The sequence below is a fragment of the Chroicocephalus ridibundus genome, chromosome 7, assembly GCF_963924245.1.
Source record: "Chroicocephalus ridibundus chromosome 7, bChrRid1.1, whole genome shotgun sequence".
Classification (NCBI taxonomy): Eukaryota; Metazoa; Chordata; class Aves; order Charadriiformes; family Laridae; genus Chroicocephalus; species Chroicocephalus ridibundus.
The window spans coordinates 50,526,593-50,544,051 of record NC_086290.1 but is presented as its reverse complement, the minus strand read 5'-3'; the positions used below and the strand labels follow the sequence as shown (position 1 = coordinate 50,544,051).

The 17,459-nt window shown below is 43.2% G+C and overlaps 2 protein-coding genes across 23 annotated transcripts in view; one reads left to right on the top strand and one right to left on the bottom strand.

Moving 5' to 3' along the window:
* Window positions 1-5,757, bottom strand: part of LYRM9 (LYR motif containing 9) — a 38,194-nt gene extending 32,437 nt beyond the window's left edge. For 8 of the 21 annotated variants that reach the window (XM_063340917.1, XM_063340910.1, XM_063340918.1 and 5 more), the window contains exon 1: window positions 5,273-5,529. Coding sequence is in view for 1 of the 21 variants with exons in the window: in XM_063340920.1 (XP_063196990.1) it covers window positions 5,545-5,586 (42 nt within the window). In the remaining 20 variants the exon portion in view is untranslated. The other 13 variants (XM_063340914.1, XM_063340919.1, XM_063340913.1 and 10 more) reach the window with 8 other exon arrangements.
* Window positions 5,758-5,924: 167 nt separating this feature from the next.
* Window positions 5,925-17,459, top strand: part of NLK (nemo like kinase) — a 64,201-nt gene continuing 52,666 nt past the window's right edge. For both annotated transcript variants that reach the window (XM_063340905.1, XM_063340906.1), the window contains exon 1: window positions 5,925-7,886. In XM_063340905.1, coding sequence (XP_063196975.1) covers window positions 7,429-7,886 — 458 coding nt within the window. In that variant the 5' untranslated portion in view covers window positions 5,925-7,428. The remainder of the gene's footprint in view (window positions 7,887-17,459) is intronic.

Sequence of the window (17,459 nt, the reverse complement as noted above, 5' to 3'; positions counted from 1 at the left end):
GACCATCCTCTCTGTATACGCAGTATACTGAACAAACTCGGGGCAAAGCTGTCAACTGCAAAGCATGACCACCACAAAAACTACATCGCAAGAGCCACAAACAGGGCTGACAGGCCAGTGAAGCAACATAAGTGCCTGTAGAGTCCGATCTCCAACATCGCAGACATGCACTATCTTAGGTGACACCATCTGTCATTTACACCAGTTGTCCCCTACCCTGTATCTCAGTCCTATCAGTGCAGCTCTACTGAAGTACGTACCATTCCATCATTTTAATCGCTTTTCAAAGAAGCCAAGTTCCCACACTGCTGCTTTAAAGAAAAAAGATGAGGCTCATCTTGGTCAACATGCCTTTTTGATAGACTTACAAGCTTATTCTAGGTCATCCACTTGGTTTGACGACTTGATTTTTCTTCCCTCCCTATCTTCTTATTAATACATTGCCCAGAGCAGGACAGGGATTTCTCCCTCATTCAACAAGACAAGCAGAACCTTGCCCTCCTCTTAGATGAAGGCATACTGCCATCCTTGGCAAACTGGAAGATACAAACCTTTATACGTAATCACAGTTAAAACAAAATATTCTTTCCCCCTGCTCCTCACTGAATTTTATTAATAGATTAATTTCTTCTTTTCCAGTTTTGTAGAGAAAATGTTTTAAAGATTAAAACTGTGGAAAATTATTCTTTGCAAAGAAAAGGACTAATATACACCAACTGGAATTTTAATCCTATGATACTTTGTGTATATTAATGTTTATTCTGTTGTATGTTAGGACCACAGTCTATTTAGAGCATGATATTTATCTGACTAACCAAACCTCCTCGAATTCACAGACATTAGTACCAAGTTCATGACACCTTAAGGGCTTCAGCATTAGGATTTATGAATAAAATATTACAGGATGTTACAGAATACTGAGGACTGTATCTGCAGAGTTGTATATGAAGGTATGTGTGAGCTTGTCAAACACACACATGATAAATTATCAATAGTACAGCTCAGAGTACCCCTTTTGTGGGGAGACAAATCTGTGCAAGTATTTTATTATGCTTTGTTCCACTTAATGTTACTTTTTCTGCATTAAAGGGTTAAAAAAACCCAAACAACTACATGCATAAGTGCTGAAGGACATTTATGCACAATACTCAGCCATGAAATCAAAAGACTTATCCTGATAGTCAGCATCTCCCGTTTTCACAGTTAGTTCCAGTGGTACAAGAAAAGCCCCAAAAAGCCTAGGTCTGGAACTGGACCATAACATTTTATACTGTGCAATATGATATCATCTTTTGTGGTGAAATTTAAAGTTAAAACACTGCTGAGGAGCAAAGAAACAGAACCGGCTGATTACAAATTGTCTTCCATCCCTTGCCCTTATGCAGAGTACTGTAAAAAAGATTATACCCCTGCAAAGCAAGTGGCAAATCCAATGGGAAAATAAAACTCTCAAGAGTCAGAAAAGACTAAACTTGACACAGTAGATTTTCAAAAAGGGACAAGCCTGTGCCCTCTGTTTCTAACACAGAGTGTTTACTTTTATATGTAGTTTTTAAATGAGTTTAACTAAGAGCGCCTGACAAATCTAGCTCTACTAGCATTCTGTGTTTGATACTCAAACAGCAGACTTGCTACTGCTTTACAGCACTCTTACTGTGAATAAAATAGTAAGAGACAGATGCATGTCCCCACGAATAACTGTCTTCACCAGTAAGAGATTAGAATTGATCTGTCATGTTTCATCAGCAGTAGTCACCAATCACATATCTCCATGCATCACTGGGGATGACAAATTAGTTGCAATCAAACTGGGCTCTGGCAGGACCTAAAGCAGTGTCTCTACCTGCCCAGTTTAAATTACTATGGTTAGATTTTGCCAACTCACTCATCAAACAGCTCAAGCTCATTGAGCTACTCACAAAATACTCTTGCTCAAAGTTTCATGAGCCAGCTCTGTAATGAGGTTCCCCTCGGCAGCCTTATGCTTCATATACAGAGGCATTAAAATACAAGGAAGCACTGACTTACAGTAGTACACGATTAATTCATCCTGCAGCCCTGTTCCAAAGAGGAGTGATTCATACAACTAATACGTAACACTTTCAAGTAAAAGATCTGTACTGAGGAAACAAAGGGTCAATTAGAAGTTGAGCACTTTGTCTGCAAGTTTCATGTTTCCTTAATATTCTTTTTAAAGTTTTTTTTTCCTTAAACATACCTCTGTATGAATCAACAGGATCTTGTCCCCCTTAACTTTCACAGCATGAAGTGCCTAAAAGCAGCTGAACTGACAGTCTTAACTTCACAGCATGACAGAGGCCAGGGACACCAAATAAAAGTGTTTATAAACCCAGTGTGGAAGAAAGATATACTTGTTAGGGTGGGTTGTTCAACACTGGCATCTGACAGAACTCCATATGGAAGCATAAGATAAGTGTTTCCCTTCAGCTGCCGTGAACTGGCTGGATGGTTGTACTCAAAGCATTGCAGTCAATGGCTCAATCCCAAATGGAGACCAGTGACAAGAGGCATTCCTCAGGGGAAGGTACTGGGACCAGCACTATTTAACATATTTGTCGGCAGCATGGACAAACATGGGATCGAGTGCACCCTCAGCAAGTTTGCTAACACCACCAAGCCGTGTGGAGCGGTCCACACACTGGAGGGAAGGGATGTCATCTAGAGGGACCCAAACAGGCTTGAGAGGAGCCTGTGTGAACCTCATGAAGTTCAACAAAGCCAAGTGCGAGGTCCTGTACATGGGTCTGGGCAATCCCAAGCCCAAATACAGGCTGGGTGAAGAATGGATTGAGAGCAGCCCTGAGGAGGAGGACTTCGGGGTGTTGGTGGATGATAAGCTCAACATGCCTCAGCAATGTGTGCTCACAGCCCAGAAAGCCCACCACATGCTGGGCTGCATCCCCAGCAGCGTGGCCAGCAGGGTGAGGGGGGGATTCTGCCCCCCTGCAGTGCTGCCTCCAGCTCTGGGGCACCGACAGCAGAAGGACATGAAGCTGTTGGAGCAGGGCCAGAGGAGGCCACAGAGATGCTGCGAAGGGTGGAGCCCCTCTGCTGTGAGGACAGGCTGAGAGAGCTGGGGGGGTTCAGCCTGCAGAAGAGAAGGCTCCAGCGAGACTGTATAGCCCCTTCCAGTACCTTTACCCTTTAACTCTAAGGAGCCTACAGAGATTTGGTTCCTACATTAGTGACCAGAATTGCACTTGTCTATGAACGTTTCTCAATAAGTGATCATCACAAGACTTTCAATCTACACTAGAAAAAGGTTGACATTTTCCCATATCACCGAACGCTTTATTTGTGACCATAAATTCAGCTATAATCCAGTGGCAAGAACAAGACAGTTAATGTTTTCCTTCCCTTTTCTTCCCAATATGCAGTTGAAGATGACTGACTTTTAGCAACTACACCGGTAAAAATTAAACGCTACTGAAAATCAGTTGTTTAAAGACATGTGATCCAATTAACTCAGTAATGTACCTAACTGAAAAAAATATTAAGATGACACTCTATATTTGGACTTGAATAATCCCACTGAGACATTAATCTGCAAATACATTTAGAACCCATTTCCATACAATGACTATTAGGCTATTGCTTGATTTTACTACTTGGAAAGATTTTGTAATAACAGAGAAAGAAAAGAAGTCCATAATAAAAGTGTGTGGGAGAATTTTAAAAGCCATCCAGTCCTCACAGCACTTCCCTATGGCCAGGCCTACCCAACCTGCTTTGTATCTACATCCTTCCATCGTCACCGAGACCACACCATACCTCTCCAGAGCTGGAAAGGAAGCAGAGACCAAAAGAATCCTTCATTCACGCCGTATTCATACTAGCAGTTTGTTATCAAGTTCAATAAAAACATCAAACAGACAGCTAGAAATACAAGTTCTAAATAAATATTCTGACTCTTCTTCCAATACATAATACTGTAAAATGGCTGTAAGCCAAATCTACTCTTGCTTACTTTTTTTTTTTTTTAAAAAAAGCGAAGTGTGTTTTTAAAACTGTGACATGATTGCAAAACTCTACTAAAATTCCAGACTGGAATATTAGCTAACATTTCAAAATGCTACAGAGACAGTTTTAACAAGGAATCTTGTCTTAATTCCTGTAAAACTTCTATTGTTTACATTCTCAAAGAGCCATCAAAAAGTAACCAAAACCCATTCTTAAAAAGAGAAAGAGTTTGCACTCAAGTTTTAGGAATTGCAACAGGTTTTCACATTTATAGCCTCCTTTACCACATGCTGTATAGAAGTCCAGTGATGTTCAGTTTTTTAGAGAGACATACAGAAAAGACAGATCACGGTCCTTGATACTGTACCACCAGGTATTTGTTGGCACCACTTCAGCAATGCAGTTGTACTGTTAGAGTTCTGCTGGTCTTTTTTCCCCCCCTGTCAAGACAGGAACCAGCTGCCGAGAAGGAAAGGCTGCCAGCTCAGCCATAACAGGGGCATGCACAAATTCATCGTCAGTCATTTATTTCCTTTGGAACTGCTCACACAATTTAATCATATGAAGGAACCTCTTTATCACTATCACAATTAATTTAACTCCACTACCATCATAGGTACGTCTCTGATAACTAGGGGGTTTTGTGAAGTAAAACTATTAATCAGATATGATTAATATTCACATAAGAAAGTGGAAAGTGTTAAAACTAGCAAATTTTTATTAATCTCTATGTTTTAGGGAACACTTATGCTTTAAAGAATCACATTGCATTCCCCAAGCACGCAGATTAATGGTGTAAGTAAACTAAAACAACAAACCACAAAAAAATGTTTTGGTCCTACGTTAACGTGTACTTCACATTTGAAGCATTACTTACGAGTGTGTTAACAAGCATGCTGCAGCAAGCCTCAGGAAAAAGAGACTTAAAGGATAACTGGCTATACAATCTGCTCCTAGCTAGCTGCTGAAAAGATCTAAACCCTCTAGTCATTTGCACCTCCTGAGGTAAGGGACACTCACCCTGCGCTGTGCTCCCACCCGCTCCGGGCAGCCACAGGCCCTGAGAGCCGCCCCAGCCTGACCTGCTCCAGGCCTTTGAGGTAAAGCCTGAACGCTTCACCTGCTGGCCTTCAAATCCAAGGAAAAAAAAAAAAAACAACTCACCAAACCCAAAAAAAGCTGAAAACACCCCCCAACCTCCCTCATTTTGAGGCCAGCCCCCGTCTTTAAAGCACATTCCATCAGGTGAGCTCGGCAAGCTTCTTTTGTGAGACACAGCTTTAGTAATCACCTTCCTCTAGAGAGCGGGGCCGGGGCAAAAACATCTACCTCAGGAAACCGAGCTCCTCTTCCCTCGCTCGGTCCCTGGCTCGCCCTCGAGCCAGCACAGCCCTCAGGGCCCCGCTGCCGCCGGGGCGGACAAGCAAAGGCCCGGGCAAGGCCGCGCCAGCCGACAGGCACAGAGACCCCGACGGGCACAGGGACACCCCCCCCGGCCCAGCTCCCGCCGCCGCCCCTCAGCGCCCACAGTGACCTCCGCGCCCCGCCGCGTCCTTATCTCACCCCGCCCCGGCAGCGCCATTGGTCTCTCCGGCCGCCCATCATCCTGCTCCCCGTCTCCCATTGGCCGGCTGCCCACCTGCGGCCGGGCTCGCCGCCGGCTTCCGCGTCCGTCACCCGGCGCCTCGCGCTGCGATTTGAAGAAGAACGGCTCCCCTAACGCCCCTCGCCGCTCCTCACTGGTGAGGAGAGCTGTCAGTCACGGCGCCGCTTCGCCTCCGAGTACTATTGGCCCAGTAACCCCTTTTCGGGCTTTCGTTTCTCCTCATTGGGTAATTGGATCGGATAGGGGGCTGCGATTGGGCAAAAAGCAGGTCTCGAGGGCGGGACTCGGCTCGCGGGGAGAGTCAATTGGCCAGTAGGCTGCAGCGGCACCGCGTGATTGGCAGGAGAGGTGAGGAAGGCGGGGCCACCCGAGGTGAGGGTTGTGTGAGGTGAGGGAATCTCGCGGGGTCTCGCTGGCTCTGGGCGCGGAGGCGCGCGGTGATTGGGCGGCTGGGGTCAAGGGGGCGGGACTGAGTCAGGGAGTCTCCGCAGCGGCCGAGTCCTATGGGCCGGCCGCGCTGGGTCCCGCGCGGTGATTGGGTGGGGGCGGCTCTCGCGGAGCCTGGTGGGCCGGGTCCGATTGGCTGCGGGCGGGTGTCGGGCGCGCGCCCCGCATGGGGGCGGGGGGGGGCCGGCGGGGGGAGGGCAGGCCGGGTGCGCGTGCCCGCTGTGCGCTCCGCGCTGGGGCTCCGTGAGGAGGTGAGTGGCGGCGGCGGCGGCGGGTCGGGCGGCCGAGGCGGCGGCGGCCGGGGGGCGGAGCGGCGCTGCGCGGCGGGGGCCTGAGAGCCCGCCGCCCCCACCCCTGCCCGCCGCAGGCAGGCGGCGGAGACCCCCCCCCCCTCCCCCCACCCGGCCCGCTCCTGCCCGCCCCGCCGCGGGGAGCAGCCGCCGGCGCCCCCCGAGAGGCGCTGCCCGCCGCCCGGCCGCCCGGCCCGGGCTGTCAGGGCGCCGCCGCCGCCCCCCGCGCCGCCGCCCCGCGCCCCCTCTTTATCCCCCGGCCCGCGCTCGCCCCCGTCAGTCATTTGTCACTTTCCCCGCTCCCATCTCCCCTCCCCGCCCCGTCCCCGCCCGCCCCGCCGCCGGCTGCTGCCCTGCCCCGGCCCTTTCTCTTCCTCCATCTATTTTTATCGTCTCCTCATCCCCTCTTGCCCTCCCCCGCCCGATCCTCGCCCTCCCCGCCCCCCCCCCCCCCCGGCTCCTCCCGTCCCTCCTCACTTTTTCTGGGTGCTTGCGTGTGTTTCAGGCCTTCAAGGAAAAGTTGCAAACTCCCAAGTTTTTTTGGTTTGTTTTTTTTTTTGTTTGTTTTTTTTTTTTTTTGTCTTTCCGTATTTGAGGGAGCAGGTGCCTGGAAGGAGGGAGCTATGTAGGAGGTGCCTGGGCGCTCAGGGAGGTTCGAGGGGGTAAATGGAGAGGATGTGGGAATGGAAGGGGTAGACTTGTCAGTCCTCTCAGGGTATTCCAGGGGAGAGACTCCAAACCCTCCTTCTGGAGGGAAGGGGGATTGATTGCTGTATTCCTTTTTTATAAACAAAACAAGACAAAAAAGTGAAGAAAAAAAAACCAAACAAAACCCAATCCAGTTGCCCAAGGATGGAGTTTCAGTAGCCAACCAGAGCTGGACTCTTGGGGGAAGAGGGTTCGTGCACACTGGCTCACGCACACATGAAGCGATTCTCCAAATTGTTTGGCTTCGTGAAGAGATAAGGCCAGTTGAGCTCAATGTTTTTAAAGGTGGGCCGTGTATGATGAAACCCAACTTCTTTTAAAGTGTAGCAGATTTCATTTTTATGGCCAAATGACAGCTTGACCCAGTTGTTATCCAATCAAAGGGCATTTTTTTGAATGTCTCTTTGTGGCACGACAGCCAACGCAAAAATGATGGCGGCTTACAATGGCGGTACGTCTGCAGCAGCAGCAGGTCACCACCACCACCATCACCACCACCTTCCTCACCTCCCTCCTCCTCACCTCCATCACCACCACCACCCTCAGCATCACTTGCATCCAGGCTCTGCCGCTGCGGTGCATCCCGTACAGCAGCATGCCTCTTCGGCAGCTGCGGCCGCGGCAGCGGCGGCCGCAGCGGCGGCAATGTTAAACCCAGGGCAGCAGCAGCCATATTTCCCATCACCGGCACCGGGCCAGGCCCCTGGACCAGCTGCAGCAGCCCCAGCTCAGGTACAAGCTGCAGCAGCTGCTGCAGTTAAAGCGCACCATCATCAGCACTCACAACATCCACAACAGCAACTGGACATTGAGCCGGACAGACCTATTGGATATGGAGCCTTTGGTGTTGTCTGGTGAGTAAAGACAAAAAAACTGAACCGATTTTTCCTTTTCATTTTTTTTTTACCAGATCATAATTCATTCTTGGGTTTTGTCATTTGAATCAGAATACAAGAAAGCTGCTTACTACAAATTTTTTTACCGGTTCTTCTCTGTTCTTAGAAAGTTGGCTTCACTTGTTTTTGTTGGCAGAACAAAGTTTAGGGTGGTGAAGAGCAACCTCTGACTAACAGGCCACACCATCATTCTCTTCTGAGACAAATGCAAAGTGTTTATATACCTTATAAACATTATATTAGAATATGTATTCTGTGTAGCTAAGCTGTGCTCCCTAAAATTTCAGGTTAACAAATGAGCATTAGAATATGTGTTTTGACCAGACTTAAGAGTTAGAAATTAAAAGTGTATGAAAATGTCTTCCTTCTTCAGTCATCTCTCAAGATCTTTGTCTAGGAGACTGTTTGACCTACGGTAGAATGCTCTATGCTACCTGAAACAGAATAGCTGAACTTTGCTCTCCTCTCATAAATGTAAATGGGATTTTCTGTCTTACTGTAGTACTGCCTCCTTTTATTCCCCCAGACGCTATTTCAGAGGATTCTGTCAGTGGAGCGTAATCTCTTCTAGTATGTTTTGTGACCACTGTAATACACTGTGTGTAATTATTGCCCTTCAGGATCGCTGAAGCAAAACCAGCATGATTTTTGATTTATTTTTTTTTTTTTAGTAAACAGTTGTCAGTTTACCGTATTCTGAAATGTTCATTAGAAACATGAAAGATGCCTCGGTGGTGTTTTTGAGAGCAGGCGTGTTGCAGCACACTTCCTGTACCACAAAGTTTGAAGCGTGCAACCGTGTCGTCTCCGCACACGACTTTCCCCAGCATTCAGTCGAGAAGACTTTCTGTGGTGCTTGAGGAGTTTTGCTGTAGGTACTGTCCGTATTTCATTTTTTCTGAGAGAAGCATTGCGTGCCGGGGGCTGCAGCCTGAACCAGCACACACAGGCAAAGTGCTTTGTAGGACAGGCCTCAGAAAAGCAAGACACGTTATTCCTTCATCCCAGCCCATAAAGTTGGTCGCTCGTAACCAGACCGGTGTTTGTAATAAAATCACGTTTTCTAAGAAGGCTGAACAAGCTGCACAAACTGAGGCGTGGGTTAATCTTATAGTTGATCTTGTGTCCCTTAATTCAGAAGGCCTAGGGAGTTAATTTAAATGCTAAGTTTTTGAAGTTGGAGGGGTGCTGTTGTACAGTTAGTACTGCTGTGTTCTTGCTGTGGTACAGTATAAAAAAGTTGATATAAAAGAATGAAAACTGACAAGAAATCTGCTGTAAAAAATTATCCAAAGATTATTTCCATCTGTTCATGTATTTTTTTTTTTGATAAAGTGTGGAGTTTAACTTAATTGTTCCAGAATTGCTTAAATTTAGATTGTTATGTAAGATCAGACCTTGTTATCGTTCCTTCAAGCATTTTGTTTACCTGTATATATTTCCTAGGTCTTTATTTTCTGAGTTTTGTTTGCCAAAAAATCAGGTGGAAAGAGAGATCTGCTTTCATAATATTCAGTAGAATAAAAGGTCATGCTTGCATATTTAAATATAATAACATAAAAAACGCTGAGGGGAAAAACAGAAGTGGAGAAAGCAGCAGGGTCTGCCCTTGGCTGACATCAGGTAGAGCGGTGCCAAAAGCGTCCAGCCCCTGACCCAGAACTGCCTTCACGCAAGAGGAATGGCCGCTGGTGGGACAGGCCTCGCAAAGTTGTAACCACAGCTCTTACTTCAAGATAACAACATCTTAAAAAAAAAAAAAAAAGAAAAAAAAAAAAAAAGAAAAAGAGGGAGGGTGTTAAATAAAATAAAAGCAGAAGTGTGGAGGTCAGATCTCCTTTGGTAAAGCTGCGAGGCTGCACGGACCGAGAGTGCAATTGGTTGACATTAGTTCCTCTTTGCTCACATGTATTTGAGTTCAGTGGTCACTGTTAGGCTTTTGGCATTTCATGTTTACTCCTGCAGGTGATTGCAGACTGAATTTAGGAGGACACTTGTAAGCAATAATTAAACTGAATTTTAGCTTTCATTCAAAAGGTGAAAGAATGCCTGTGTAATTTAATTTTAGCCATGTGAGGTAATGCAACTGAACATAAACATTGAGTTGGATATTTATAGTTTAAGTTGACTTAGACAGGATAAAGGTATACTTTGGTACAAGTGTAACAGAATTTTCAGTAACGTAAGGCCTAAGCTAATTTTGAATAAGGATTCTGTTGCTTATCTGTTTCTCTTTCTGAGCATGTATCGGCACTAATAAATAACTGAAAGTTGGTATCTGTACTTCTGAGGGAAATGGATATTATTCTGCAGACAGTTTGAGTATTTGAAGAAGTTGTCTTTCATCTCACCACTCAGATGTGTCATTGCATTGTCTAGAAAGATACAACTTACCCTGCAGTTAAGTTTAGCTCGTCAAAGAAGTAATCAGTAGAGTGTGGTATTGAGTTTCCCGTTAGCTTACTGAGAGAGATTTTGACTTGGCAGTTGAATTAGCATTTGTCATTAGCTCATTTGTCTGGTACTTTATGATGTTTTAGGGTAGCTAATGTGCTGCTGGAGTTTTTCGCTCGTGAAGAGCCAAAGCATCGTGCTTCAGCATTTTCAGTATTAACTCGTGCAGGCTTGTGTTGCTGCCACTCATGTTCGTACACACAAACTGTATCCTCGCTTTTCTAGTCACCATTGCGTTTTAAATCAACTGTCCTTGGCACATCGTCTCTTTTGAATACAAGTCAGTTTTAAAGTGAAATTAACCCAGACTGGCAAAGTCAGAGAGAATCTCTTGAACAATCGGCATTAAGTTGCTATATTTATCATTGTGCTTTAACGTAAAGATGTGCATACTAATGCAATAGCAAAGCTCGGTGTTTCTGGACTGTGACAAAAGCGGGGCGGGAAGTTGCTGAAGCAGGAAAAGATGTGTAGGGACCTTCCCCAGGTTCTGCGGATTTGCTTAACTGCGCTCGAGTTTGGCAAATTGCCACGAACCAAGTTGCGTACCTAATTTGCTGAAAACAGAGCAATTTGCTCTCGAGTATTCACTGTTAACACATTCTTAAAGCGTTGGGAAAAAAATATATCTGGATTTTAGTTTCAGCGACAAACTCTGTTTCTGCCCCATGCTTCAAATTGTCTGATTTTTGGAAGTCTTGTGTCTGTTCTCAGAATAAGGAGCTGTCCTTTGCAGAAGTGCTCCCTGTTGCTCTGGGGAGACATGCTACTGCCATCTGGTGGGATTCTAAAAATTAATAATAACAATAATGATGATAAAAAAATATCCTTTGAACCTGCTTATAGGTTTCGAAGTGAGGGATAAAGCCTTAATACTTCTGCAAGAGGCGCTTGTGCTGTTTTCACGCAGGATTCCTAGGCCAGTGAAGAGGAACTGCAACTTCTGTGGAGGGAGACAGGGAATAATTACTTTTGTTGCTGGTTCAAGCTGTTAACACCGCTGCTGAAATTTTATGAAAATGTCTTGTTAGTTGAGATATATCCACTCCCGTGAGATAAGAAACCATGGCTCTGTAAGGTGTGTGGGGATTGTGTTTGTCTTCTATGTAGCTCCGATTTTGAAAAGTTATTGTCATTCATCAAAGATTGTGAAATCAAGCAATCTGTTTTATTATTGTCAAAACTATGTTAAAAGGCATCGCTGGGGGAAATCTGTTACAAATGACAATAGAAAAAAGCATATGATTTTTTTTTTTTTAAAAGAAGCCCTGATTTACACAATTTTTAACTGTAGCATCGTTTTTAATGTATTTGCTTCTAATTCTTTTTATTCAGAAAGTCAAAGAGCAGTATAGCGTTCCAAATAGTTCGGCTGTTGTTGTTGAGATAGGACATTATGTACAGACTGCCATAACTTTTAAAGGCAGAAATTGTTTAGCCTAAACCTACTGCTCATTCCTGGCCTTCAAAGGCCTGAAATCACTAAAGTCATTGCTAAACCAAAATCGCAAGAATATTGCATACAACTGATTGTTGCCTGGACCCTAGAACTATTTTAAGAGGGTTTTATCACTATACTGGTACTAAGCACAGCAGTAGGAAAGATGTTTCCAGGATAAACCGATAATCTCCTAACTGTTACTTTAACGGAACCTGAGCAAGTATGCAGCATAGATAATACATTTTGGACAAAATTGCTAGAATGTATATTAGGGGAGGAAAAAAAAAAAAAGCTGTTACAGCTTCAAAAAAGTATGAATAACTGCAGGATAAGTTCCCCTCCTGATATCTGATATTGCTGTGAACCAGGATGATGTTTTGCATAGTTAATGCAAATAATAATGCAAAAGTCCAGTCTGGTAAGCATGAAAAGTTTAGAAAAAGGTGAATTATGAAAATTTGTTTTATGAAACCTTTTAAGGCTTTCAGTGTGAGGGACTTTTTTCTAAGCTAAAGTTGTTTGGATCACGATCTTTCTCCAGTCCCTCAAAACTCACCTGTTAGTGGAAGACAGTACTTGAACATTAGGAAAATGTCCTGTGTTAATTAGCATTTAGATGGACAATTGTTTGCTTTGCTTTAAATGATTTCATCTGACATCTTGTATTAGTCTAAAATGACTTTTTTGTGATTGATCAAAAAGACACAAAAGGACTCTAAAGTTTATCCTGGTGCTCTTGTTGTGAATGAGACCGAGAGTAAATGGAGAACTGTGAGCAGGGAGTGCTATCTCTGGTGGGTGGAACAGAATATCCACCAGAATTGGATAAAGAGGCTCTGGAAGGCGTAATCCACGCCAATAATGTTATCCGGAGAGAAGATCCCTACGAAACATTCAAACTAAGCAAATCCAAGACAAATCCAAAGAGCCTTTTAAAATAGTGATATTCCAGCTGGCTAAGATGCAACAACAGTACTAATCAAGAATATAACTCATGTTTTTTTCTTAAGAGTGGAAAAAATTTACTATGTGATGTGTTGGGTTTTGGTATAGTGAAATTTGCTTTTAGTAATGGGTAACAGAAGAGTTTAAAATTAATAAATAAAATGGTCAGAAATAGTTTAAAAAAAATCCTTCCAGGATATTTGGAGAACTTGGCTGGCTGTGTTGACTGTTGTGTTTCACACTGCTGACGATTGTCGCTCATCTAGGTAAATATGAAGCTTTTCCATTCAAATGATGCATCTGCTTTGACTGCATAGACTGTAACAGAAAAATGTGAACAGAAGTTTCCAGTTAGAAAAGATTACTGCTGCTTAGTTCTTTCTAGTTCCAGTATGCAAACACTTTCTGATAGAAGCTGTGCAATGAATGTCGTTAAAATTGCCTGACTTCTTAAGGATGCCATTTCTTAAATAATGTCACCTCCTGCTATCCGGCTGGGCAGAGTCTCTGTGCTTCCAGTAGCTGGCTTACGCGGGCTTTGGGTCCCCGGCGGAACCGCTCTGGATACGAGCACTGCACCGAACACTGGCTTTTTTGGTTTTCCACATTGTGTGTCATACTTCAGTGGGTTTCTCCCTCTGGGGCGGCTGATGCAGATATGCAGGGATTTCCGAAGAATGGGACCGAGTTGGTTTTAGCTACTTATTTCTTGGAGGAAACCATGAGGATGCCTAAGGCAAGAGAGACAATACTGGCAATGGGCACATTACGGAGCAGAGTGTGTATTGTGTTTCACACTTACCATCACAATTTAAGGATCTGCAGGTGATTATCTTTAATAGCTATGTAGTATTTTTTAAAGGATTGCTTTGTCTAAATTGGATTCTGACTCTATTTGTGAAGAAATATAGTAGAACAATGACTTTATTCAGTTTTTTTTATGTATGGGAAATTTCACAGAGCTTGTATGTTTAAGCTGAGGTGGGTTTTTTCAAATTTCATGAAAAGAAAAATTCTGTTAACGTTTAAATGACTGTTCCCCAAATGTGCTGAATTAAATGAAATGTATATAATAGCTCCTTGCATTCAGACTAGACGTTGGGAATTAGGTGAAATTCTATCTAAGTAATATCCTAGATTGTTCATTATTGTCTTGTAAGATGATGCAAGAAGGAAGGAATGTGGATAACTTTTTTTTTTTTTTCCCCAAAGTTGGTCGAGGACCATTTTGGATAAATTAGTTCACTGTAAATTATGCCGAGGTCAGCATTTCACAGGTCACTTGAAATGCATGTTGTTTTGCAGCACCTGCAAATGGTGATGTTGTTTGTATCCACATACAACTGTGTGCTGATAATACAGTTAGATCATGGTAGCGTTCAGTATTTTCTCTTTCCTCTGAATTCTGCAAATGTTACAGCACAACAGCTTGTGACTGGATCTACAATCTAATATTGATTTTTCAGAAGACATATTACTGATGTTCTTTTCCCCTCTCTCCCCCACATACTCTTCCCCCCTTTTTTTAAAAGCGTGTTTAAATTGTTGATTTCACTAATCCGAAAACACAAACTCCTTTAGTGTTTATAAATGGGGGAATGTGTAAGTGTTTGTACCAATTGTATACGATCAAATAGAATAGTAAATAAAGGCAAGTAACTAGCGTGTGTGTTGTATGAGGCTGCTTGATGTCGCCAGGCTGCTTGATTTCTTGGGGGAACAATGGGATTGAGAGTGAAAATAGCTTTGGGCAGGTAAAGTAGAAGGAAGCCTTTGGGATATGTTTGAAGTGGTTTTTGATGACTTGTAATGGTTGTATCTGGGTCTCATGTATCTTTAATCCTCTGGAAAGTTCTGCCTTCTGGTCTGGAATATGTAACATTCAGCTTTTCATATGAGAAAAGTTGGCTCAAAGTTGTAGAGAGCTTACTAAAACTGAATTTGTGTTTATTTAAATGAAGAATAATTAGTTAATATAATTGGTAATGTTTTTTAAAATGGCATATTAAAAAAATCCACAAAGAACTGTAATTTAAGTGTTAGAAAATAATTGAGAAGCTGGCTTAGGCTGCAAAACTGAGCATAGATGAACGAGCTTTATGGCGGAGGGAGGTGTTTGGGGGGATAATACTGTATTTTAGGTTAAACTATTTGTGTAGGCTCCTGTATGTAAGTACGTTCTGTTCTGTATTTGAAGGATAGCTTTTGAAGTCCTGTCTGAGTTGTTTGTAGGTAAATACTGAACAGTAGCTTTACTACTTGATTTTGTGTACAAAGGAGATCTAGCTCTATGGAAGCTTTGGTCACTTAAGCACAGCATGCCTTTGGTTTCTGAATCAGAAAAGTTGCAGTGGAACATTCGAGTCTTCTTTTTACACAGAATGTGAAAAATTTTCCCCCCTCAATTTTTGAAGGGTTGAAATGGCAGATAGAGAACGCTACGATCCTCTTGCACGGTCCGGGGATAATTTAGTTGGGTTCAGTGTACAGCTGGGTTGCAACATTTACTCAGTTTACATCTGTATTCTGCTTGGCCTAAGGTTCTCCATGCTGACTATGTGGTGGCCACCCCTATCACCCTGCCCCTGTTCACAATTGCTTGGTTAACACTTGTATTCTCATACAGTACGTGGTCTGCAGTCTGCTGAAGCAATGTTAATTACTTGCTAGTAGCAAGAATATGTTATGGGAGTGTTCTAACTGGTCCAAACAGAATTTCAACTGAGACAAAGAATAAATTACTTTTGTCGGTTATACCTTTGCTGTGTTTAGATTTCTGTTAGTCTCATTTCTGTGCTTATTTCCTAGCTCTGAAGCTTCCCTGAGAGTAGAACTGGCTACTTTGTTGAATTCATTGGAAAATGAAAGTCCTTGGAACAGAGAATAAGATGATACAGGGGCAATTTAGATTTTAAAATCCTTCTGGAATATGAGAAGTAATGTAAAAAGCAGGATCTGTACTCAGAACAGGTTCTAGGGTTTACTGAAAACCCATTTATTTCTGGTCAAAAGAATTCAATAAAAAGAAACTTGGCTCAGTTACTGCAATTTCCTCTGTAACCTTTAGAATCTAAGAGTAAGCACTTGATTAAAGATTAAGTTATAAATATTATTACGAGAGTAATCTATCTGAAAATGTTTGGATTTTGTTTCTGAAATTCAAGTATGCAGTATGCTTGCTACTTACTTATTAGCTAATGTTCATTTTAAATTTCTGTAATAGATTATTTAATGGCTGTGATCAATAACTACGTTCTCTATTGCTTAGTACCAGGTATTTACAATGATATAATCACTTTCTATAAACAAAATACAGCTAGTTTCCTAGCTTGGATTTTTGCCAGTTTGAGTCTGTCCTAAATTACCCGTAAAGGTAGGAAATTCTTAAAGTAATAAATAATGGTTTTAGGTAATGCAGCTTTAGCGTTGATGACACTAGTAAACAGACTCATTAGCACTGGGGTAAACGTCGAGTTTGGAGTTAAACAGATCTCCTACCATGTTCCAGTTATGGAAATAGTAGGGTGGGAGCAGACACGTGTGGAGTGAAGAGTGGGAGCTTCTAGGAGAGACTTGGGATGAGGACGGGTTAGCTGGCAATGCGGGATGGAGGAGATGGGAGAATCCCTGCTGCGTGTGCCGCATCCCCTTGGCTGGGGCCAGAACTGTGTCCTGCATCTGGCACTGATGGCGTTTCTTGAAGACGACAGCTATCTTGTCGGGGTTGGAATAGCGCAGATTGGTTTTCAAACACAGGAAGAAGCTTTATAGCTCTCAAAGTTGTCTAACGTGGATGAGTTCAGCTGTTCTACAGACAGTGAAGTGCAGCCAGAGTGGACAAAGCCCCCGTGTTATAATTTGAAAATACGTCACATAGGAAATACTGGAAGTTTTGCTTTATTGTGTGTCAAACTAACTATTACATCCAATTTTGTAAAAGTAGACCCCTGAGTGAGGTAGTAGATGCCTAAATGAAAGTGGCTTATGGTAGGCAGTACAAATATGTACTTAAAGGATAAAGGCTTATGTGGTTAATGCATTTATTTATTGATAATAGTATTCAACCATAATAAGCAGTAACAAGGAGAAAGTGAATGCAAGTGGTAGTGGATGGGATGGGTAGTGAATGGGGTGGTAGCTAAAAGTGGTACAAACCATACAGGCGTATGGTTTGTAAATCTCTCTAAATACAGCAAGGTTATAAAAATGAATGCTGCTGTTGTAGCAGTAAGCCATGCTTTAAAAAAAATAACATAGGTAACATGATTTCTTTATTGTTTTTCTTCCCCTGCTGTGTTCTGACTGTCCTTTTCATCATTTCCACCCCTTTTTCTTATTTTCCAGTATTGTCTGTGGTACTTTGTGTGAAGTGCAGCTTATCAACAGCATATTTGAATGAAGACAGTGGTGTTTAGGTATGAGGGCTAAATTGTAGAAAATAAATACTCTGTGGGAATCACTAGAGCTCCATCCATAGTGCATTGTAAGAGTGACCCGGAAAAGAGCAAATTCATCTGCTCTACGGAAACATTTGGCATTTCTTAGTGTGTCATATATGCCATATGAATGGGCTAGAGACTGGCCTCTGGATGTAAAACATGTGCAAGTACTTGTGATTCAAGTGTGTAGATGCCAGAACTGAGTATCTTCTAGGGAAATCCCCAACTCGCCTATGGTCAGAAATGCCCTAA